General features: G+C 47.0%; 1 protein-coding gene and 1 long non-coding RNA gene across 6 annotated transcripts in view; one reads left to right on the top strand and one right to left on the bottom strand.

Annotated features, from left to right (window-relative positions):
- LOC309370648 overlaps positions 1-23,954 on the top strand; it is a 63,298-nt gene that overhangs the window by 11,379 nt on the left and 27,965 nt on the right. Inside the window, exon 3 of the long non-coding RNA XR_014168629.1 lies at positions 22,991-23,109. This is a non-coding gene — a long non-coding RNA (uncharacterized lncRNA). The remainder of the gene's footprint in view (positions 1-22,990; positions 23,110-23,954) is intronic.
- The window catches only part of CHST3 (carbohydrate sulfotransferase 3), a 44,724-nt gene continuing 31,170 nt past the window's right edge, over positions 10,401-23,954 (bottom strand). For 4 of the 5 annotated variants that reach the window (XM_081913161.1, XM_081913163.1, XM_081913164.1 and 1 more), the window contains 2 exons: positions 17,062-17,337; positions 10,401-15,794 (listed from right to left, as the gene is read on the bottom strand). In XM_081913161.1, the coding sequence (XP_081769287.1) occupies positions 14,555-15,794; positions 17,062-17,198 (1,377 nt within the window). In that variant the 5' untranslated portion in view covers positions 17,199-17,337 and the 3' untranslated portion in view covers positions 10,401-14,554. Of the gene's footprint in view, positions 15,795-16,923; positions 17,338-23,954 lie in introns of all 5 variants that reach the window. The other variant, XM_081913165.1, reaches the window with a different exon arrangement.

The raw sequence follows: 23,954 nt of genomic DNA, 5'->3' as shown, positions 1-23,954 counted from the left end.
TAGACTCACTGAAATTAATGAACCTTTGCAATGTCCATTATTTCCAGTGGGTCTACTATGGGTAAAATATAATTGATTACTACCCTGTACTTCTATCCTGATAGAAGTCACCTGTTCCACATTTATTATTAAGATTACAAAATAAGAAATCATACTTTGAAATACTGAGCAGGCAGTAAGCCAGCTGCTCCCTAGTTCATTCTGCACATATTTGTTGTGTGAACCTGGCATTCTCCCTATTGGACATTAGAGGCCACTGTTTTACCATTCTTCCCAGGCAATATGTGATATAGATTTTTCTTAGGGTGATCCTGGGTGGCCAGTTTACTGTGGGGTCAGTACTGTACATGCACACAAATTATTTTTTGCAGTGCCCACATGACATTGTTTGCATTAAAATGTCATTTCTTAGGAAAAGCCTGTTTCCAGTGACATGGGCATCTACGAGGACCTGGATCTAGATGGACAAATGATCTGATCCAGGCAGCTTCCTAAGAGCACTCAGAAAGTAGCTCTACTGAGCTCAAAAGGTCCTTGTACACAGGAGTGGAGCCCCACCCTGCATTGTGCTTTACAATGCAATCCTATGTATATCTGCTTAGAAGTAAATTCCATTTGGTTCAATGTGGCTTTGCTCCCAGAGATTGTGCGTACAAGCTTCCTGTCTTGCAAGCTTTTGCCTGAGTGCAAAGTGAGATTTGTGCATAGGAGCTGTCTTGCACATGGATGGCAGATGTTGGTGCTTCTACATGTCTCATTGATCTGGCTGGATGCAGATGGGTAGCATCATCGACACATCGCCTTCAAGTGTTCAAAGCACTACATGTGCATTGCGTAACAGGCCTTTGGCTGTTATATGTGATCAATTGCACAAGCCTTAGATCTAGGCTTGGGAGCGGGGACACGGCATCTCTGAAGGAAGGTCCCTTGCTATTTTCAGATGCAGAACTGAGGCCAGGAGGTTCTTAATTGGCTGGTGGAGGTGGGGAGACAAACACAGCTCTCCTAGCTATAGCCTTTGGGCTACTGCATCAAATTCCCATGAGAACAGAACATTTTCTCTGCTATTTGTTAAACAACTTCTGAAAGGGTTGGATGTAGCATCATCTTTAGGTTTGCCAGAATACTTGAGGTTATACACCTTACACCTCTGTGGCGATTTATTTCCAGACACTAAACGTGTGGTGAATTTTCAATTTCCAATGAAATAAGCTGTTGAAATGCTGATAGACTTGATGGATATTAGGTTATGCTGATGCATGCTTTCACCTTTGACAGAAAGTGTTTCCTTTCTGGCACGTAGGCTCCAGAAGGAAACAGACCGCCCCCACCCCCCCTGGTTGGAGCCCTGAATTCTACCTCAGGCTGCCAACATCCCTGCAGCCCAGACCTGTCAGTCTCACCTGAATTCACACACACACACATCTTCTTAGCACCCCTACATGCGAAGGCAGGCTCTGGCGGATTGAGTGGGCAAGACCAATAGTGGGCCCAACAGTCCAATGATGGTTTCTGCATGTGCTGTAGAGGAAGATGGGGCAGGTGAGGCTTGTCAGCTTGGGAAGGTAGCCCATATAGGAGAAGGAATACTTTGATCCTAAACATCTGCTACCTTGCGGGATATCTTTGAGAGAAGAAAAGGCTAAGGAGTAAACCTTTCCCAAATCTGGAGTGGAGAGTCTCTTTGGGGCCACATCAGCAAGACTGAGGGGGTTCTTGTCATCGGGGCAGCCCAGGCCCTCCATATACACTGCCCAGGCTTGTACCCCAGAGAGGTCATTTCAGAGCTGCTAACGCCGCAGTTTGACTTCACCCCCAGAGGTGAAGAACACCTCCGTTGTTTCTCAAGACAGACAGTTGCCATATATCTTAGCCCCTCCCCCTTTCTGATCATAATTCACTCTTGCGGTCTTAATTCTCACTTCCCCCTCACTCCTACTTGCCTGCCTTCTCCCTGGCCCTCCCCGCTTCCTAACTGCACACCACCAGCACTGCCAGGCCAGCATCCTAGAGAATCACTTTTCTAGCCGTTCCAAATCTTGTCCATCAGGATTAATTTCGGCCTTAACTAGAAAATGAGGGTGTTTGCAGGACTGTAGCTGATTCAAGAGCAATCCGTCTAGGCAAAGAACATGGGAACTGGATAGACTGATGAAGCGGGAAAGAGAAGCCTGGGAGGTTTGGAGGAGCAGCAGCAAAGGGAAAAGTCTTGGGTATGTTTTTGCTTATGTCCCCACTGGAAGTCAGGGTGAAATGGAAGGTAAAAAGCATTTCCTAAACAAGCGCCGAGTCGCTGCATGCTTGCCTGTCTTTCCCCCCGAATGGAGTTATTTGTTCTTAGTTTAAACAAGCCGGCGAATGTCTGGAAGTGTTTTGAGTCACAAGGCAAGGCTGTTTCTTCCTCAGAGCCTGCCGTTTCAATGCTCCCATTTAGAACATCCCACAGGGTCAGCTTGCAACAGGAGGAGCTAGTGGCTGGACGTGATTCTCAGCAACGATCATAATTATAGGTTCTCCTGGATAAATAGATAACACGTGAACCCCACCGAGTACGCTAGTTACAGCCCAGTTTATTCTTTTAAAACTTGCAGTATACTCACAAACCCATGTGCACACTGGGGTGACTGTGAGTTGAACACTGAATGTGCACAGTAGTGTGTGTTGACATTGAGTTTTAAGTGAGAGGGGACTGGTGCACACTTAGGGAGCCAGCTCAGTGTGTCGCCAGATAAAGCCCTGGAGTCTCCAGCTGCTGATCCTCATAGCAACATCTATTTAATTACTTAGCCCAGCGGTCAAGAAGGTGGTTTCTGCATGTGCTGTGGAGGAAAGGGGGGCGGGGGGGGGGCTCATCCACCTGGGAAGGTAGCCCGTCCAGGAGAAAGAAGACTGATCCTAAACCTCCGCTGCCTTGCAGGATATCTTCAGGAAAAGAAAAGGCTAAGGAGTACACCCTACACAAATTCAGAGCGGAGTCCCTAAGATGGTTGGATGGCGCCTTGTACTCCTATTTCCGGCAACTGCAGCCAAGCTGGTGTCAAACATCTTGCTCTACTTTCCTTTGGGCCACATCAGCAAAGCCAAAGGGGGGTGGGGGAGGTCTCGTCATCTGGGTAGCCAAGGACCTCCATACACTCTACCCAGGCTTGCACCCCAGAGAGGTCAATTTGCTGCTGCTAACTCAGTTGTTGAGAGTCCCATGGACTGCAAGAAGATCCAACCTATCCATTCTTAAGGAAATCAGCCCTGAGTGCTCACTGGAAGGACAGATCGTGAAGCTGAGGCTCCAATACTTTGGCCACCTCATGAGAAGAGAAGACTCCCTGGAAAAGACCCTGATGTGGGGAAAGATGGAGAGCACAAGGAGAAGGGGACGACAGAGGACGAGATGGTTGGACAGTGTTTTTGAAGCTACCAGCATGAGTTTGACCAAACTGCGGGAGGCAGTGGAAGACAGGAGTGCCTGGCGTGCTCTGCTCCATGGGGTCACGAGGAGTCGGAAACGACTAAACAACAACAACAACTCAGTGATACCCTGCTTGATACCCTGCTTTTCTATCAAATATTCATGATACCCTGCTTTTCTATCAAATATTCTCAGCTTACAAGTGATAACTTTAAAAAAAGAGGTCCAAAACTTGCACTTTGCACACACGCCACCCTTAAGACCCTGACTGCTGATGAAGCCATAGTGTGCAATTCCCTTCAGCTGAGCAAGTGGAAATAATATGTCTTCCTCGACAGGGAGGCGAGAAGCAACATCCCCTGCAGTTTTCCTTTCTCTGGCAGGAGGACAAGGCTAGGATGGCCTTCCTGGGAGGCAGGGGTGCAAGCTCCCAGTGGCCCCTCAGAGCCCCGGCTGGTGTGGCAAGAGGCCAGAGGATGCCTGCCTGCTGCCCTGGCTTCCCGAGGGCAACTCTCCCACAAAGGAGGCAGCGTGTGATGATGTCACCACCCTTTGCCCCCCCCCCATGTCAGTGAAGAAGACCTGCTCCTGCAACTTAACTCTTCCCTCCCCCTGCCACCCCTTCCTCATCCCTCCACTTGTGTATTCCCGCCATGTTGACATTTTACTATTTGTTTACCGAGTGAATAAATGGCCGGGTTGCACTTAGAGGCTATTAATAGGGCAGGAGTGGCATGGGAAAGGGGACGGAAAGAGACAAGAGGGCAAACGCGCTGCTATTTCCAGCCGGCCTCCAACTAATTTTGAGCCTGGCTTCAAAAGCCAGACTGATGGAGAGGATATTAATAGAGCTGAATGAAATCCACAGCTTTTGTTGCCCGTGGTGGGAATTACAGCGGTTGGGAGGGGGAGCGAGAGAAACGCCGAACCCTCTTTTCAAATGTGAAGCTAGGAAAAAATGCATGGCATTTTCCTACAAGGGATATTTTCTATTACAAGCTCAAAAACGCTACTAAGATGTTTAGATCTCTAAATAAAAACCCTACTGAAGGCAATTTGAACACACATGCCCATAGACACATGGTTTCAGTATGTCTGTCTGTCTGTCTGTCTGTCTGTCTGTCTGTCTGTCTATCTATCTATCTATCTATCTATCTATCTATCTATCTATCTATCTATCTATCTATTCTTCTATCCTACCAGGAAAGGAAGCTCTGACTGTTTCATGGAATCATAGAACTGCAGAGTTGGAAGGGACCCTGAGGGTCATCTAGTCCAACCCGCTGCAATGCAGGAATATGCAGCTGTCCCATACGGGGATCAAACCTGCAACCTTGGCGTTATCAGCATCATACGCTAACCAACCGAGCTATCCAGGCTTTTATAAGGCCGCTCATAAGCTGCCTGCTAAAACAACTGTCTAATTAAAGCAATCTATTAGCTCGGTTGGTGAGAGCGTGGTGCTGATAATGCCAAGGTCACAGGTTCAATCCCAGCTGCGTATTCGTTCAATGCGGGGGGGGGGGGAGTTACATGATCCTCGGGGTACCTTCCAACTCTTAGGATTTTAAATTAAACATTAAATTGCCTTCATGGTCAGGGGTTTTTAAAAATAAATTGCCAAGGCGCTCTAGGATTTTCCTTTGCAGATGGTATAGCAAAAAGCTTACGCGCATCAGAAATAGCAGTAGCAGTGGAATCACCTAGCTGGGGCTACAGCAGCAGCAGGAGCCCATTTCGTTACTCAGTACACCATACTGGCTGTTCCCCATGAGGCCGACTCCACACCTGGAGGAAGGCCACATCCCAGTGGCTGAACATAAGCTTGGTATGCAGGTCTCAAGTTCACTTTCCAGTTATCTCTCTGACAACAGGGCTTGGAAAAGGCCTCTGTGAGAGGTCTTGGAGTCACTGCCACCAGAGGAGGAGATACAGGCCTAGATACAAATGCTTTTTGACGCTACAGAATCGGCTTCACACTTCTTGCTAGATCGGCTGGTATCCAAAAAACCTGGATTCTATCCCTCTCACCCCCAGTTAAGGATTTCTGTGAAACCGGCAAAGCTTACATACTCTCCCCCCATAATTGCAAAGATTGCATCTCTCTCTCTCATCCTCCTAAGACCATCTGTCTGATAATGTATCACAGAAGAATAACTTTAGGAGACTTCCTCTTTTGCAGTGAGCATGTGGTGGGCGATTCATTTGCTACTCCTGGAGGGGCACAGAAGAAAAGTTAACTCTCTGGTGTGTGTGTTTTTCCCCATTTCCTTTGCAGTCAACACTACTAAAAAAAGATGGTGAGAAGGGATACAAGAAGCGTGCAAACATGATTTTCTGTGCCTTGATAGTTTATACTTTCCGTGCTAATGTAGCCTACGGTACACATCGTGGCTTGCTATAGAATCCCAGGAAATGTGCAGTTGGATATCAAATTTATTTACATGGCTGGTATCTGCGGCAGGCTACGACAATAATGCCTCTGAACATGTGCAGAGTACCAATTTGCCACGAAACCACTGCACTCAGGCTTCATGCGGTGGGGGGGGGCTGCGCTTCTTGGCTGACTGACGCTGCCTCCTCCCTTTCAATATATTGAGCTCAACTTTTATTCCTCCTCCTCCTTTCACTGTCTCTCTATGAAACAGGGGAGAATGGAAAGCAACAGGTGAGAATCGGGGAGGTGAGCAACCAACACAGCAGATGAGGAAATGTGAGAGCATACCATTGCCTCCTTTTGGGCGCTTGTTAAAAAGCTTTACAGGAGGGTGCTTTCTGCTTTGCTTTGTCTCCTAGACCCCGCATTTATTTTCCTGAGCACCTTAGGACATGTCAACACTTGTGGTTACTTAAGCAGGCAGTCTCAGCAGCTGGTGCATCTTCAGCCGCCATCTCCCACTGCCAGACAAAAGTGCCAGACAGATGTCAGTTTAGAATAGCAGAATTATGCATTTCTTTTTATTTAAGAGCAAAAACAGATCTTCTGACGGGTCCACAGCCTTGGGTTGTTGTTGTTGTTTTAAATGTGCAGCAGTTCTCTGCTTGACAATAAAACCTGTCAAGGCAGCTAGGCACTGTTATTGTGCCATAGGATCTACCTTTGGGCTTTGATGTGGCAGGTTATTAGAGGGGGACAAGGCCACCAATGGTCAACTGACTGTCCCCCCCCCCCTGAGAAGAAGCAAAGGTCCAAAAGTGAAAACTCCCAAATACGTTGGAACCAAACAAAAATGTGGCAAGCCATTGAGCTTCCCCAGACCTCTTAATCAGGCGGTATATTGCAGGAAACAGGGAGTGAGGAGGGATGAGGGGAAATTGCAAACAAAATGAAGGCGTACAAAAATTAGGACGGTTTTGTAGCCACAGTTATGGTTGATGATTCTTCCAAGCAGCTTGCAAATGAGTCAGAGCTTCCTGCTAGGTTGTGAGTTAGAACCAGCTTTGTCTGGAAGAGCTTCCGCAAGGCCTGTCAAAAAATAAAAATAAAAAAGCAGCAGCCTGGGTTTTAAGGGGGCTGAACAGGCATCTCTTTGTGGGAAAACCCTGCCTGTGTGCTTGTGTCTGCACCCCTGTAATGCCTTCTTAGTCATTCGTTTGTAAACGGGCCACTATATAGACGCCCTTCACGTTACAGCTGCCTTGAGTTTTCCCACTCCTTGAAGGAGCATGAAACATCACCCCAACATGTTTCCGTCCAAGCAGGCACTGCCTTAGCAGGCCAGGGACCAAAGCAAGTTTTAAGCACAAGGCAAAGCTCTCCAGCTAAAAACCTCCATCACAGCACATAGGGCCAGTAAGAAAATATTTACATATTGGTTTCACTATTTTTGGGAGATCTCCTAGCTCGTAACACAGACATCTCTGTGCACAGGTAAATAAACAGAGGGGAGGGCATTCTCTGAACCTCTCAACCGCTCTCCTCTTTCAGATACTGGAAGCACGTTTTCCTACCATTTAACCCAGCTCTTCCTGGCCTCCTTCCTCACAGATTCCTCCCACCCATGTGAACCCCTTCAGTTTGAAGATACAGGGCCTGCCTTGAATCTTGTATACTGATGTTTTGGTTTTAAACAAACTAAAACAGCTGTTTCTGGCAGAATGATATTGTCCATTCGGAGATGGGGTTTAAAAGGGGGACGTGACTGACAGATGATTCTTCCGCATGAGTTAAAGCATGGCCCAGGATAAACGAGAAAACAAGAGATGGGAAAACAGATAAAAGTAGGAGAGAGCAGCTCTCTCAACGGCCTTGGAAGGCTGAGAGCAGCTGGAAATGCTAAACTTTTTGGCTTGATACACGTCTCTGAGGCAAGTTGGATGGGGCAGGGTGGCGGAGCTGCAGAATTTTAGGCCATTAGGTGAGTAAACAATACCAAATCCAATTGTCTCAGGGCAGTATCTTGCTTGTATCCTGTGCACATGTGGGAAAATGCACCACTGCATGCACCACTTTGTTCTTTCACACAGAAGCAGAGGCCAGAAGTCGGGCAACAGGCTTTAAAATCAGAGGTGCAGTGCCACTGTGGGCTTCTTTTAACATTGGTAACTCCTGCCTTTTTGAAAATGTTTCGCAGGACAACCATAGGGATGCCTGAGGAACTCCCGATGGCTCCACTCCAAACTCCTTTTTTTCTGTGTTACTACATGAACATTTAGTTGCATTTAATTACGTTTTAATGACTTCCTTTTCTATGTTTTATTTTGTTCTATATTTTTTTTCTGTGTAAGCTGCCTTGGGTCCCAGACTGGGGAAAAGGTGGGTTATAAATAACTTTAACTTAGTGCAATGACAAGCCCAGGTGCCAAGGGTGTTTTGTATCTGAGGTGGGTCCAACTGCAACCACGTGGAGGTCTCAGGATGCTAGGGTGGTGATGGGTATCTCCATCTGGCTCCTCCCTCCAGCTTCCTTAAGCAGGTAAGTAGAAGAGCTTTATTTACGGAGTACATGGTTCACCCCTCTTCTCAGTTAATCCCTACAACAACCCTGTAGTCTAAGAGGCTAGTCTAAGAGGCTGCGACTGGCCCAAGGTCACCCAATGAGCTTCATGACTGAGTGGGGATTTGAACTCTGATCTCCCAGGTCCTAGTCCAACACTCTAACCACTACACCACACCGGCTTCCTAGAGTACTTCTGCTATGGGGCAGCTATATAAATTAAGTAGGCAAATCAATACGGGAAAAGCAAAATGTCCCTTGGATCTGGAATATTTTCCCTGAAGCGTCAATTTGTTTTATTCTGGCTTGTTTTATCTGATGTTATAATGTGTTGTAAACTGCTTTGAGGGTTTCTTTCTTTAAAATACAAAGCGGTATAAAAATCAGATGAATAATAATAATAGTTGTTGCTGCCTTTCTGCTTCGAAGCCTCCCGAACCAATAACCTTACCCTTGTAGGATGCTTTGTGTGCCAAAAATTGTTCTTTGCAAAGTGAACCCGACGGCTGATAGGAGCTGCTTTGCACTGCCCCAAGGCAACGGGGGGTCAGGAGGCCACACAGCAAAGGAAGCCCGTAACTGGGCTTATGCGCCATTCTCCTGGGCCAACTGCATCCTTTTACAGCACAGATGGAAGTGAAGACAGCATGCTGATTGAATCTTGACAGAAGACACGAGGGGGGTGCGAGGCTGTGTTGTTGGAAACCTGATTTTTCTATATTCTAGCAAGTCAAAATACCCAGAAGGTCAAAGCCTGTCTCACTCTCTCACAGACTGAAGATGTGTTCATCAAGTTTCTAAAAAACCCCAACCCCACCAACCAACCACCCTTCCTTAAATAAATATACCAGCACTGAATGACGCCCTTGTGCTCAGGAAGGTCAAATGATTGGCTTAGGAGAAAGTTGCCTCTCTGTGTCTATCCCCAAGCTAGCTAGAGTCGGGAGCCTTTCTGTGTGATGTCCTGAGAGCTGCCAAAGAATTACACCCCCTCCTATTCCTGGGTCTGCTCCTACCAGTGATTCTGGACTCCCACTTTTGGCCTGGACTCTTATTCCCCAGTGGATACAGCAAGACTGGCAGACGCTGTGCTTAACCAAGCATCTCCATATGCTTGCACCATGTCAATATAAATTAAAATAAGTATATAAAAATGTCTGCAGCCTTACCAAACGGGGAGCTTTCTCAGCTGCCAAAGTGCAAGAGCAGGGGCCCTCGGGGGGGGGGGAATGAACCCCATATTTGATATAGGGTTGGCCAGGCTGCAGTCCAGAAAACTTGCCTTTACCTTCAACCAGATGAGATTGCTGCCATGGCATTGCCCTTCCGACACCAAGTCGCTCCTCGCTCCTCCTATGGAACAAAAGCAAAGTCTTGCCTGCTTCACCACCTTGCAGAAGTGAGTTTGGCAATGTCGCTGTGACATAAAACGTTTTAATGATGAAGTAGGTTGTCTGGGCTGCAGCATGACAGCCATACCTATTTTGCTTTCCATGAATATATTTAAAGGATAGCTTGATTCTAGACTTGCCAGTCACCTGTGATCTGTAAAGTATAAATGCAGCAATCCAGCACCCATTCAGGCACACTTAAGCCCCATTGGCTAAAATTATTGGTATAGCATTACTGGGCAATGGATTATGGCTCCCCTGCATTTTCAGGTGTGATAAAACTGTATGCAATACTTTTATTTTTCATTTTAAGATCTTAAAGAAAAAGTCTGTATGCCACCACACTGTGAATCCTCTTCTTATGTGACGGCAACCACGTCCCCCTCCTCAAACACACACCACCTTTTCATTGGCAAGTAAATAAATAAATGCACCTCTTGCAGTGCAATAGGAATAATTCTGTTGAGCTGAGGATACAGAACACATTGTTAAAAGAACAAATGGCTCTCCTTATCGTTTCTAAGATAGTTAGAGCTATTTGCAGCTCTGAGATTACAGAGGGAGAATAAAATGTAATTGTTTCCTGCCCAGTTCTTTCCTTTAAATAGAACCCTTCTCTCCCTTAAAAGATTCTTGCCAAAAAAAAAAAAAAAAAAACAGGAAGGGAAAAAAGACATGTTTTATTTTAACCAGAGCTACTCTTAATTTAATTGCATTTCTATTTATTGGGAAACATTTCCGAGTCTGTTTTTCTTTTGGTGCAGTCCCAATTCCTGCTAATAAAGTTATTTTTCATCTTCCCCTCCCCTCCATACAATAAATAAACAAACAAACAAACCCACTGCACATTTTACAGCTAAAGACAGACAGAAAACATACAAAACTGGAACCATTTTGTAGATGTAAAGAAATTATGGCTGCTTTTCACCAAAGCCACAGTTGTAACTTTTTTGAAAACTACAACACAACAGAATGTGAAAGCACAATTAAAATTAAGCAACAGCAGAAGCAACACATAGTGAGCACAGTGCTGGCTGAAACTTTCCATAAACCAGAATAATTTCCAATGGGCATGGGGGCTGTTAAAGAATCCTACCTGCCTGTGGACTGGATATCTTGAGATTCAGAAGTAAAGACTGTCCATATTGCTTTTCATAGACAGAAAGTTCTCATAGCTATCCCAACACCTCTGTCCTGTGTCCTTTGGAACAGGCCATGTTTGGGCCATGCTTCCTTCTAGTAATATTCAAGAGAGAGAGCAAGCTATGCTGCATCTGACCCGCATCCTGCTTAAGACTGTTTCATAGGTAGCATTCTGCCTCTACTGAGATGTCCACCCTGCAGGGACCATTTGGTGCAAAGTCAGTAGAAGTGTTTGCTTTGCCACCTGTATGCAGCTTCCCAACCAGGGCAAAAAGCAGGCACGTGTCCTAACGTTATGACAATGGCACAGGTAGCTTTTCATCAATATTTCTTCTGTGTAGAAACTGACATTTAAGCCTCAGTTATACATTTCGTAGCATGTGCCATATCACAGTGTCTCCTGTGTCCATAACCTCTAACCACGTGGTTTGGGCAGATTGTGTGGCTCCGCACCACACCAACAATATCTGCTAGTACATAAACCCAGAATTCACCTGAACTGCCATGTGAGTGGTTGTTGCAGCTGTGGATGCAACCATCCTGCTCTATACCAAGTTTCACCAGTCTGGGGCCTTCAGACATTTTGGACTAGAAGCAGCCGTGCTGGTTGGGGCCGATGGGAGTTGGTTGTCCAAAACATATGAACATGTATCAATGGAGCTTTTGAGTGATCCCAAAAAAAGTGTTTTACGTATATACATCAATGCGCACCATTCAGCAGGACTCCGTTTCACTCTATGCCAAGTTATACAAGAGAAGCGTGTCCCAAACTTGGGTCTCTGGCTGTTTTTGGACTACAACTCCCATCATCCCTAGCTAACAGGACCAGTGGTCAGGGATGATGGGAATTGTAGTCCCAAAACAGCTGGAGACCTAAGTTTAGGAAACACTGCAACAGAGCATGAACATTTCCCTACAGTGACCCCCAAAAGAGAATTTTGCTTGCGTCTAAGAACCACCCCTTCCCCACCATAGACAAAAGGGTTCCCTTCAACAGTGGGGCAGGTGCTCTCAATGCCTGCTGTGTGCAGAAGGACTCCAGATCCATGCGGACTGCGCCCACATCCATCTCCTTTGCCCATGCTATGGCGCTATTCTGGACTGGAAATGAATGCACAACCCTCGTTTAAAGGCTTCCCTGAATTACAACTGAGGGAAATTTCACACATCATATGCATCATTTGGTAACTCTGCTGATCGCTTAATACTCTGAATGTGTGAGACGGCGAGGATCAGTCACCACTTATCAGTCAGGCAAATTATCTCCACCGAAGACAGGTTAATAAGGGGAGGGTGGAGGGGAAGAATAATTTGTGCTCATTTGCTGTACAGGTGACTGGTGCTAGTAATCTTTGAGTGTGTGGAGTCATCCAACTGTGTGAAAATTAGCTGATGCGAACACCCACCTCCTCCGTGATGCTTTCTGTGGAAAACCTAGCTTTGGAACTTTGGGAGACATTTTGGAAAGAGTTAATGGCAACCCAGAAGCATTTTTCTTAACCTTCTGTTCAGTGGCATACTCTTTCTTTTTAGCTTCTTCTTCACCATGGTATAAATTTTCTGTTTAGATAATCAACTGCTTTTTCTGGGTGGGGTGGAGAGATGATTTTTTTAAAAAAAAATTTTTTGCTGCAGCTGTGCAAAAGTCCTCTTTTCATTCCCTGATCAACCACTTCATGTCAGGAAAATAGGACCGTGATGCATACAGTTCTATTCTGAGCGGGTTAAAGTAAAATGCAGTTACTTATTCGGCAATTCTCTCCCCATTCTCCCATCTCCCCCCCCCCCCCGCCAAAAAAAAAAAGCAATGGTCTTAAATGCCGTAAGCATTAACAGCTTCCGGCTGAATGACATTTGTTGAAAGAAAGAAAGAAACAAAAGGAAATGAAGATTCTAATAATATATGACTCCATAGACATCCCAGCCAATTGAGATTGGAGATATTTTACCTATTACAGAAAGTAATTGTTTCTTTTTTAAGGTGTTAAATTAGCATTGCAAGAAAGAACTGTGACAACTGTGAAGAATGGATCAGAGTCTTATATCTGTCTCCACTCAGAAATGTGACATATCTTCTGCTACTCTTGGTATATGCCATTATATTACATCCTTTTGTATTCATAGTGACACAAGGCAAGGCCCTTTGTTGTTTTTCCTACCACAGCTTCCCCTCTGGCATATATATATATATGCTCATCTGGAATAAACTCAGTATTTCCACCTTGGATGCTCAGTCCAGGCAGGGCAAGTAAGCTAATAAGTGCTTCAGTTTAATAGCAGGGGCTGACATGTGCTAAAAATTCATTGGGTGGTTTCTTACATGGTTGCATTCAAAGCAATGAAAATGTGAACCCACAACCAGAAAGGAATAAGAGGAGCTCATTGTCAGCTCTCAGAGATCTTGTTTCTTGCAGTTGCAGAAACCATTTCCATTTCCTATCACTGAACCAGCTCCACTGGCCTGTTGCTTCTGTGTTTCGGCAGGCCTGCTCTGTACAAAACAACCCCCACTCTGAAATTGCAGAGAAAGAACTATTGGCAGTTTCCAACCAGCACTTGAAAAGGACACAGAAACAATTATTGGAGGTAAGGAAGAGCAATCAGGGTGGGAAACACAGTTAAAGCCACAGCCTTCTGTCACCTCACAAGAAAGCAGCTATTGTTTCTAGCCGCCTCCAGTCGGCTGGGTGAGATTCAGTAACAATTGATTCAGTGACAAGTGAGAAAACCAGACAGCAGGTGTTTGTTTTCAAAAATAGACTATCGGAGACCAAAACAGCTGATGGCACTGAGGAAGCCTGATCCTCAGGGACACAGGCTGAATGCTATTCCATTCTTCCTCTCTTCTCCCGTCGAATGTTGTTTTCATAGCCTGCTTTCTGTCTCTCTTCCAAGGGCTTAGGTGCAAAGCAAGACAAAAGGCAGCAAGCACACGAAACTGTCCGTGGTGTAGGCCAAAATCCTCTCATTACTGTTGGTAGGGCCAGTCCCCCCCCCCCCCGTGACTGGTGTGATCCAAACGCCTCTCCTCAAGTTTAAACAAGGCATTAATTTATCTGAGGGTCTCAAATAGGAAACACCCTCTTGTCAAAAGGATGAACAAGTTTCTCTCCTCTCTTTCACACCCCCTCGCAAATATCAGCCCTAAATTTAAGGCTGCCTGAGGTGATTACCAGTGCAACAACTCTGCTTTTCTTACATCTCCCCAGCAGGATGTGAAAGCAATTTCTTTTCTTTTTCTTCTTCCTTTTTAATAACTTTCAAAAATAGAATATTTTCTCTCTTTGGGTGTTTAGTGAACAAATGCCCCAGGCATTAAGAGAAAGGCCCTCCTCTGCTGAGGAGGATGTGAACATGAGGTAGGGAAAGCAGAACCCAGCGCTTCATGCTCCAGCCTGTGCCAGCTTCTGAACTCTCCTTCGTACTGAGCTCAGCCACCTCACAAATCCATCTAGGAGCCTGGGAGTTGAAAGGCAGGTGACGCCTGCTCCCAGAAAAAGCGGAAAGCACCTCAGTGCGAGGACGGCGAGCGCAAGGTAAGCAGAAGCACAAAGCAGGCTAGCCGAAGGCATCCCCCCTCTCCACCCTTTGTGCTACACGCTGCTCCCCCCCCCCCAACAATTCTTGCACTCCAGCTTTTCCAATTTGACAAGAAAGCTACCGGCAAAGTGGTGCCTTTACGTGACCCAAAAGGTCCTCCTCTCCTCCAGCAAGCTGACCGATCTGTTCGTAAGGGCCTCGGGGCTGCCGGCCAGCTTATAGCCGAAGAGTTTCATGGCCGGGCTGCAGACGTTCTGCACCACCTGGGCGAGCTTGAAAGGGATGCTGAAGCGCCACTTCTCGAACTGCTCAGAGGAGTTTTTCTGGGTGGAGTAGATGTCGTTGCTGTTGTGAGGTGCCTGGGTGTTCTTCCGGATCCACTCCTCTACCTGCGGGGTGATGGCGACGCCCGAGAATCGGTACATCTCCTTGGCCTTCTGGAGGGGCGACCTGGCAATGTCCTCGTAGCGAACCAGCATGTAGCGGCCGCGGAGCCAGGCTGGCTGCCTCAAGCCGAGCTCCGCCGATAGCCGGATGCTCTCGCAATTCCCCCGCAGCCGCTGCACCTCGTCCTCGTTGAGGGTCGCCGCGCCTTCCGTGGCCCACTTCTTCCACGTCTCGTACTTCCCGGAGAAAGCGACCATGCGGGAAGCCAGCACCGCCCGGGGGTCCCTCACCAGCTGAATGATCCTCATGTCCAAGCGAGGGTCCTCGACGAGCGGGCGCAAGTATTCCAGCTGCCGGATCCGCACCACCTTCAGCGCCATGTGCTCCTTCCGGCGGCAGGCCTCCGTGGCCAGGGTCACGTTGAGAGGGCCGCAGCGGCGGTTCTTGCAGTGGTACTTCTCAAAGACCTTCTTGACGAACGGCGTGCAGACGGGCTCCTCGCACAGGGAGCGGCTGGAGCCACGCCGGAACAGGAACTGGGTCAGGTGGTCCTCCGGGAACGGGATGATGAAGTTCTCCAAGATGTAGAGGTCGCAGAGGAAGAGCTGCTTCAAGACGTCCCGGTAGACAAGGGCTGAGCCCACGGCGTTGGCGCCTCCGGTCTCGAAGGACACGGTCCTTTCAATGTGCCACAGCGGCTCAAAGAGGTAGAAGATGTTGCCCTGTTGGTTGAAGAATTCCCCCACGAAGGAGGAGCCGGTGCGGGTGGTGGCCATGAGAAGAATGTGTCTTCGGGTTCCCTGAACAGGCGCTGGCAAAGTCCCCCCCAGCTGCAAAGTGACATTCTGAAGACGGCTCCTGAGCTGGGAGAAAGCCGCATCCAGCTCGCTTAAGGACAGCAGGGAGCCATTCTCTGGCAGCACCGAGCCAGAGTCCGTGCTGTTGGCTTCCATTAAGGACTGCGGAGACTGCTTTAGTTTGTCGGACACCCTGTGGAGAAAGAGAACAAAAGTCACCCTAACGAATAGCAGCAGCAATATTAAACATGCAATGTTTCAAAGGTTATTCCAGGCCTTAAGAAATCAAGTACAGCCGCTGGTTCTCACCTACTTGCCAAAGGCCTGGGGTGGAGACGGCATTAGGCACCAAAATGTCTTGGGCTTGCCTGGGGTGAAGAAAAGTTTCATAGCAGGATGCTTACCTGCTAATTCTAATATTCTGACTGAACCCCTGATAAACCTTCTAAGGAATCCCTATATCCCCCAGAACACCATTTGCAAATCGGTGCCTCGGCTAGTCCAAAAACATACTCTGTGTGTATGTATCTCTTTGGCAAAGTCAACCCACGTGTCATGGACAAGTGGCAGCACAACCAGCCAGCCATTCACAATTTGCCACCAGAGGCTGTTGCCCTGCCATTGTAACTTGCCATAAAGCCAGCCCGGGCAATAGTGATCTTCTGTTATAGGTTACCTGGTAGCAAAAGGGAGTGATTGAGAATAGAAATGCTTGTCTATGTACCACGGTAGTTAACTACCATGCTTGTATAAGCACTCGGAAGTGTCAATTATTAGTGGTCTATGGAAAGTGTAATAACCACTGTCTGAGACGGCTTTCGACACAAGTAGGATGACCCAGGGGGCGGGGAGTGCCATAACTTTGCATAACTGGGGCATTTAGATGGCCCCAGGTTCCAGGTAGGGTTGGAGAGAGCCCTGTGTGAAACTCTACCAGTCCGTGTAGACAACGCTAATCTAGGTGAGCTCAGTGGCCTTACTCAGTATAAGGCAGTTTTCTATGTTTCTGTGTGGACTGGGATCCTATCTGTACCTTTAAAAGCTGTTCAGAAAAGTGAACTTTTGCAGCAGCAGCTTGTCAAGCAAGAGGGAGAAAAGGTGCGCTTCGCAAAATTCCCCCTTGCCCCTTTCTAGGCGGATTCTGCTGGAAGGCTCTTCTTTATATATATATATAAAATCAAATCAATTTGTATGAAACCAGTTCCAACCATCCATTGCTGCCACCTATCCCTGTGTGGGGCATGGTGTTTAAAAGAGCAACCTGCCTGCATTCCTGGGTAAAGAGGTAGCTTAATTCACACTGGGAGGCAAGAAATATTTACCTTGTTCCAAAAGGCCGGAGAGATGGTGGTAGCAAGTTGGGACCTGCAAAGGTGGTAAGATATAGCTGCAGCCTGAAGGCTACGCTAGGGTACAGAGAAAGCCTCTCTTCCAGCACAGCTCTCCTTTCCCCCTCCTACCTTGAGATGATGTTGTTCTCCTTCTCAATAATGACAAGGGCTACCACAAAGACCAGGAGGATGGCGTATTTGCTCCTCATCCTCAGGCAATGCATCAGCTCCCAGAAGTCTTGAGGTAACGTGTGCCCTTTATCCATGGAGAGAGAGAGTGTTGCGTTCGATGACTTGCCAAAGAAAGGCCTTTCCCCTTTGAGGAGAAGGGGGTAAAGGGACCTTCCTCAAACTTCCCCGTAGCTCTTCAGCTATCTGGAAAGCATCGTCTAACATTAGGATGCCCTGCAGAGAGAGAGAATTTGAGAGAAATTGCACGTGTCAATAAGTATACTGCATGCTTAGGAGCACATCTGAACTGCATGCAAAATTCATGCACTTTCAAATTGGATCTATCTGGACTTAATGGGCATTAGACCGCTGTTCTTGGCTCTGCCGACGGAGGAGATTCATCCAGTGCAGGACTGCTTCCAAAGGATGTAAGTCACCAAGGTCTCTGCCCACCTTCAGGGGGAAACAGGGTAGCCGCAAGAAGGTTGGGGCTGTGCTGCTGCCTCCTGGGGGTACAGAACACACCACCCTCCCATGTCAGTGGGGGACATATCTCTGTGGTGGCTGTGTCATCTGGCCTCTCACATCCCCCTAAAGCTCCTAGCTCACACGTACATTCGCTTGGCTTCATCCTTGCGCCTTTCCTGGCTTAAATTTGGGATGCTGCCAATTTCCATCTCGTGATTCTAACTAGGGTGGTAGGACAGCATCCTAGCATGGCTCCTCCATCCCTCCACACAACCCAAGCAAAGACCCAGAGTGGCACTTCATGATGGAGCGAGTGCACAGGATTTGTGAAACTTCCCTTTACCTCAAGTGATCAGCAGAGAAAGAAGCAGGTGCTTCCACATGAGGTGTTTATTATGGAATCAGTACTTATCAATGCAAGTGGGGGTTGTTGTTTTTTTTGCAGGATCCGCATGACGTATTTTCACCTCCCCACCCCCAATTCAATCTTCATATTTGTTTTCCAGGACAGCTCCAATCAGTTTTTTTAAAAAAGCCTATTGCCAACTTAACCTTTTGCAATATTCTCAGCGACCAGATTGCATATTAAAAAGCCATCTGGAAGCACCCACAGTTGTCTGAGCTTTCCTTCCCAAGATTCTGTGCCAAGCAATGTGATCCAGTTCTGGCTGGCACCATTGCAAACTGTAAATGGGGGAACTGCGTATCTGCACACTCTCTATCGTTCCCTCTTTTCCTCTGTGTGTATTATATGTATGCATTTAAAAATATTGCATATCAAGAAGAGAACTTCTAGCCTACCCTGACTTTTCTCCCGACACTCTTTCTTTCTTTCGACTGGGAGTGGCCGCCGGGACCACATAACACCGGTCCTGAAAGATCTGCATTGGCTCCCAGTATGTTTCCAAGCACAATTCAAAGTGTTGGTGCTGACCTTTAAAGCCCTAAACAGCCTCGGTCCTGTATACCTAAAGGAGCGTCTCCACCCCCATCGTTCTGCCCGGACACTGAGATCCAGCGCCGAGGGCCTTCTGGCTGTTCCCTCATTGCAAGAAGTGAGGTTACAGGGAACCAGACAGAGGGCCTTCTCAGTAGTGGCACCAGCCCTGTGGAACACCCTCCCTTCAGGTGTGAAGGAAATAAGTAGCTATCTTATCTTTAAAAGACATCTGAAGGCAGCCCTGTTTAGGGAAGTTTTTAATATTTAATGCTGTTTTGTTTTTAACACTCGATTGGAAGCTGCCCAGAGTGGCTGGGGAAACTCAGCCAGATGGGCGGGTATAAATAATAAATTATTATTATTATTTCTTTCTTTATGAGCAGGGTGCTTTTGGGGGGCGGGCAGGAGGGCATAGGGGGAGCATTCCAACATATGACCTTAAAAGCTGCAACAAGCTTCTGCTGATTGTGTAGCTTGGCCCCTCTCCCTCTACTGCCTTTTTGAGGACTGCCGGTCTCATTATTCCCCCCCCCCCACCGAACATTCCCCCCTCCACCTTCTCACCTTGTCTGAGCTATTTAATGCTTGGGTGCTATGTGGCAGTTTGCATTGTTAATCTTAATGTGTACCGACCACCTTTCTCCAAGCAGTAAGATAAAAGTGCATAGTTTAAAGGCACGAGGAAAGGTATAGATCAGGTTCCTAGGCAATTAATCCTAAACATTTTCCTAGGAAGCAAGGCTGGCGCTCGCCCTGGAGCTTTCAGTGCTGGGAAAGGGCTAGAGTGACAGCAGCAGTGAAAGTGAAAGTCCCACCTGTTGCTCAGCAGAAATTGATTATTTATTCATCATATCGGCTACCTGCATTCATGGCCCATGGGCACCCAAAGAGAGATACTCTAATTAGAAAAGCATAAAGCACTGGGCGACAATGAAATACGATTAAAAAAAAAATCCAATAAAAGCAAGTTCAACCGTCACATAATAAACAACAGTAAAAAAAGAGAAAGCAGCAAGCCTGACAGCTAATTTCTTGTATAAAACTAGCCTCCAGATAGCATCATCCATCAACCACCAGCAAAAGCTTTAAAAACCCCCAAAAAACCTTTCACAAAAATGTATTTTCTTGCCAGTGGAATGCAGCAGGGAAGGGAGCTAGGTTAAGGCTCTATTTCAGAAGCATTGCTCACTCTTAGTGAAGAACAAAGTTTCTCCCCCAGATAACAGGGGCAGGAAGGAAATAGTCACCTATGTCATAGATTCTACGAAGCTCCTTTTTAAGAATGGCATCTCTGCCCATGGGAGTTTCGAAACAGCTCAGGTGCAGAATAGAAAGAAAGAAAGAAACTTTATACACATAAGATTCTCCATACACATTTTTGGATTATCCTTGTAACGAAGTGTAAATATTCTGCATTATTTCTTAATGTAACTAAATAAAATTATATTGAAGTTAATGGAGTGGTGAAACCAGACCAAACAGGCAAAGCAGATTTGCACCCAGTTCATTTCACGCCTTTAAGGCAAACTTTTAAAAGCAGCAAAGGGAAATAAAGAACGTGCTGGAGAGGGAGAGTTTGCATACATTGCTGAAGGTATTGCAGATACTACCCAATGCAATAGCCACGCGCAGTACAGTGGTACCTCGGGTTACATATGCTTCAGGTTACAGACTCTGCTAACCCAGAAATAGTACCTCGGGTTAAGAACTTTGCTTCAGGATGAGAACAGAAATTGTGCTCCGGCCGCGTGGCGGCAGCGGGATGCCCCATTAGCTAAAGTGGTGCTTCAGGTTAAGAACAGTTTCAGGTTAAGAATGGACCTCTGGAACAAATTAAGTACTTAACCCGAGGTACCACAGTACTCAGCTAACAGTGGAACTAGTTAACAGTGGAACTTATCTTGGATACTGTGTGTTCTATGCATTTGCCGAGAGAAAAAATGTATGGGCAGAAGGACTGACAGGGAAGGATGGCTGAGAAACCTACCCTTCCTGCCTATCCCTATGCCCATCAATTGTCCTTGCAAATGCAAGGGTTAACTTTCCGTTTTAGACCATCACTGTGAGAAAAAAACAACAATTCTCTAGGAGAAGGTATTTTTGGGAGTGGGAGATAAAGACATTTGGGAACTGTGTTTCCCCCATATCATGCAGCCCCACCCTAAGACCAGGGGTCGGCAAGGTTTACCTCGCCTGGGCCAGTTCATTCCTGTGGAGATTGTTCTATGGGCCGGATCACATCTGCGCAGACGCGATTTCCGGCGCCACGAAAGCGAGTCACCACTCCGCGCTGCACCAGTTTAGTGCAGCGCACGGGGACCTGCCAAGCAGTCGGCTCGTGGGCCCTTTAAACGACCCCCGTGGGGTGCTTTTGGCCCATTTGCCGCAGGTTGCCGACCCCTACTAAGATAAATCAGTGCGAGAGAGATGGGACTCCCATTAATTAAAGTGGACACTTTGCATCTCGCCACACAGGCCTGGGAAATGTACGGCACTCTGGTATCTCCCCCGTGTTCTGCCTGAAACCATCAAGGAAACATCTGGGGCTCTCGGCATATGGAAACCCTGCTTCTACATCAAGGGCTTGAAGGCTGCTCTGTTTTGCTGCGTGAACAAGGCTCCAGCTCAGCAGAGAGAGCAATAAAAAGAAAGCAGGGGGCCTCCTCTTCCTTGCAAGCTCCATCCTCAGCTGCTGAGAGCATCCATCAACCTCTGCCCCCTTAACATCTCTCCGTTCCCAAAAATAAATCTTCCCCAAAGACCCCTTGCTGCACTTCCCCTCTGGCACCAGGCCCTCCTGGCTTTTCAGACTCTTGCGCTCCAAGCTCTAAAAGGCAACTGTCTATACTCTGCGCAAGCAGAACTCGCTGGTCCCACCAACTGTTTATTTGCAGAAGCCCAGAGGCTTCTCTCTGATCTGCAGAAGGGGAGGTGGGGGCCTAGAACCTGGAAAGGGAATCCCACGGAGGGCAGGAACCACCTCCGACTCCTTAATAAGGGGCTGAATGCAACACACGGCACTGGGCCCACCCTCTGCCTATTCGGGGAAAGTGCTGGATATCTTTGTACTTCTTCCTCCACTGTGGAATTGGAAACACCAGCCCAGTACCATCCATCCTCTAGAATGCCCTGCTAAGTGAGGAGGGCCAGTCTTAAATAAATAAACAGTAACTCTCTGGTAGCAAAGAGGCCTTGTTGTGGGCAAGCACTGGTTAAGCGTGCCAATGCTCTGATGTGCACACTAACTTGGTGCGAGCAGCTATGGCTTCAGAATTCCAGCATTTGCTTGCAAATCCAGGTGTTAGCTCAGTAGGGATATGCCATGGATGGCTGGATGCAGAGGGATGGTGGGAGGAACCCGCTGGGGAAGCCCCAAGGGAAGAAGGCTCAGAGCCTGGGGATTGGGGTGGGACAACAGTGAGAGGTCAGAGGGAGAAGACAGGGAAGAGGAGGTGGCGGAAGCTGAAGGGGTAACAGGGCTCGGTGAGTTGGGAGAGTCTGTGGCAGAAAAAGTCATGAGTCAGAGGTAGAAGCTGAAGCAGGAGGGTGGGAGGAGGGAGGCCAAGAGGCAGAGATGAGTCAGGCTAGTGAAGAGCAACAGGTGTCTCTCCCTTCCCAGAACCAGGAGAGGGCTGAAATGGGTGGGGAAAAGACAGGCACACAGGCACAGTCTCCAGTTGCTTGGAAGAAGCCCTGGAGAGGGGAGGACTTGCAAGGGTTTGAGGAGGCAGGGGCTTTTAGACTCAGCAACTGATTTCCTAGAGTCGGACCTATCTGTTGCTGTGCTCATTAGGCCTGAAACCCAGCCAAGTCTGTGACGATCATGTTTCTGTAATAACAAGCTTTGAACTTGAGTAATTTACTGACCGGTTTTGCTCTGGGACAGGATATTTGGGGCTGCTGAAAAAAAGTCATAATCAAATGCTGCCATTTCTTTTAACAGTTGTGCAAATGAAACCACCTACAGATTATTCCTGGCAGGAGCTTGTGTATGTGTAGGAAATTAAAAATATTCAAAGCTAGGCATAAAGTCTAATAATGTGGTCTATATATCACATTCTGTTAAAAATTCAACAGAATCCCAATAAGATTTTTGTTTTCAAACCCAGCTAAAAGGCAGCCAGTAGGAACAGTCGCTGCTTTCCAACTGTCCATCAATCTATCATAAACAAGAACCACCTAACAACTGAGCCTATTGCCATGGGATAGTTTATCTAGCTGCCAAAATCTGCCTGCCAAAGGCCTTAAATGACCAGTCTGTCCTTATCAGTAGCGAAGAGAAACGGCCCCTTTGTTGCTTACACAAAGGTTTCACAATATTTCAGTGTTTCGGAGTGAGGGGCAGAGCCATTCTGTAAATATTTGGATCCCAGAACAGGTGTCTCAGGCTGGAGAAACACAATCCCACCCACCCACCCTGAGAGCGGAAGAGATGGTGCCAACACCATATATTCACACCCTATTTTTGTCCCTGTGCAGAAGCTGCTTGACCGGAGGTGACGGCCTGGCAAGAGAAATGCGTGTCGAGACCACAGGAACCAACGCATCACAAAACACTTCCACCCCTCTTAAAACTATTGCCTGCCTCCAGCCTCAGGGTACGTACTGACTGTTGTAAATGACGTTGTGTGTGACAGGAATCCAACTGCAAACAGATTATTAGAACCCTTTCGTTAACATGCACATAATCCAAGTTTCCTCCAGGGGTCCATGAACCTTCATCCTGCTTTTTCATGAAACTATGGCACGGGTTGCTTTTTACTAATGAACCCCTCCCCCTTTCCAGAATACATTTGGCCTGCCTTTGGGTTTTGGTACAGAATCACATGGCTATAATTGAAACCCATGCACTTCTAACCAGGAACCCAAGCAATAAATAGATTCTTCATTCTTTACTTTTTACATTTTAAACCAATATTTATACATAAAAGCAGTATATTTCATCCCAGAAAGTGGAGGGCATGCTCAGGCCAGATGTGCTATGCTTATGGATACCATATGTTTAGTAGGTTTAAAGATGACAAAAAAGTATGTTCTGGAGGTTATACTGCTTGAGTTATAAAGTGGTATCTTCTACAGCAATTATAAAGTAGTATCTCTGAAGTGGCATATGAATAAGAGTAAGGCAGTGTCCTACAACATAGCAGTGGCTGGAGGGGGGTGGGCCTCCAATTAATCGTCATTTTAAGTAGGGTAGGAAATAGTGGCATGTAATGTTCAAGCCCTGCAAATAACATGAAGTCTCTGGATTCACCAGGAGCAACAGCCTCCCTTTTTGACCTTGATTGTAACTATCATCTGCTTCCTGCACTTGAAACCCCAAGCCTAATCCTAGCCCCCAAACTCCATCTCAGAGCTAAACTAAACATTACGCTAAGTACATTATTTGAAAGTGCACTTAAGATTTTCCACTTCTCTTTCTTAGCAGAAAGCCTGTGTGTGT

The sequence above is a fragment of the Podarcis melisellensis genome (genome assembly GCF_964234715.1).
Source record: "Podarcis melisellensis genome assembly, chromosome: 5".
NCBI classification, from domain to species: Eukaryota; Metazoa; Chordata; class Lepidosauria; order Squamata; family Lacertidae; genus Podarcis; species Podarcis melisellensis.
This window is presented reverse-complemented; position numbering and strand designations above follow the sequence as displayed.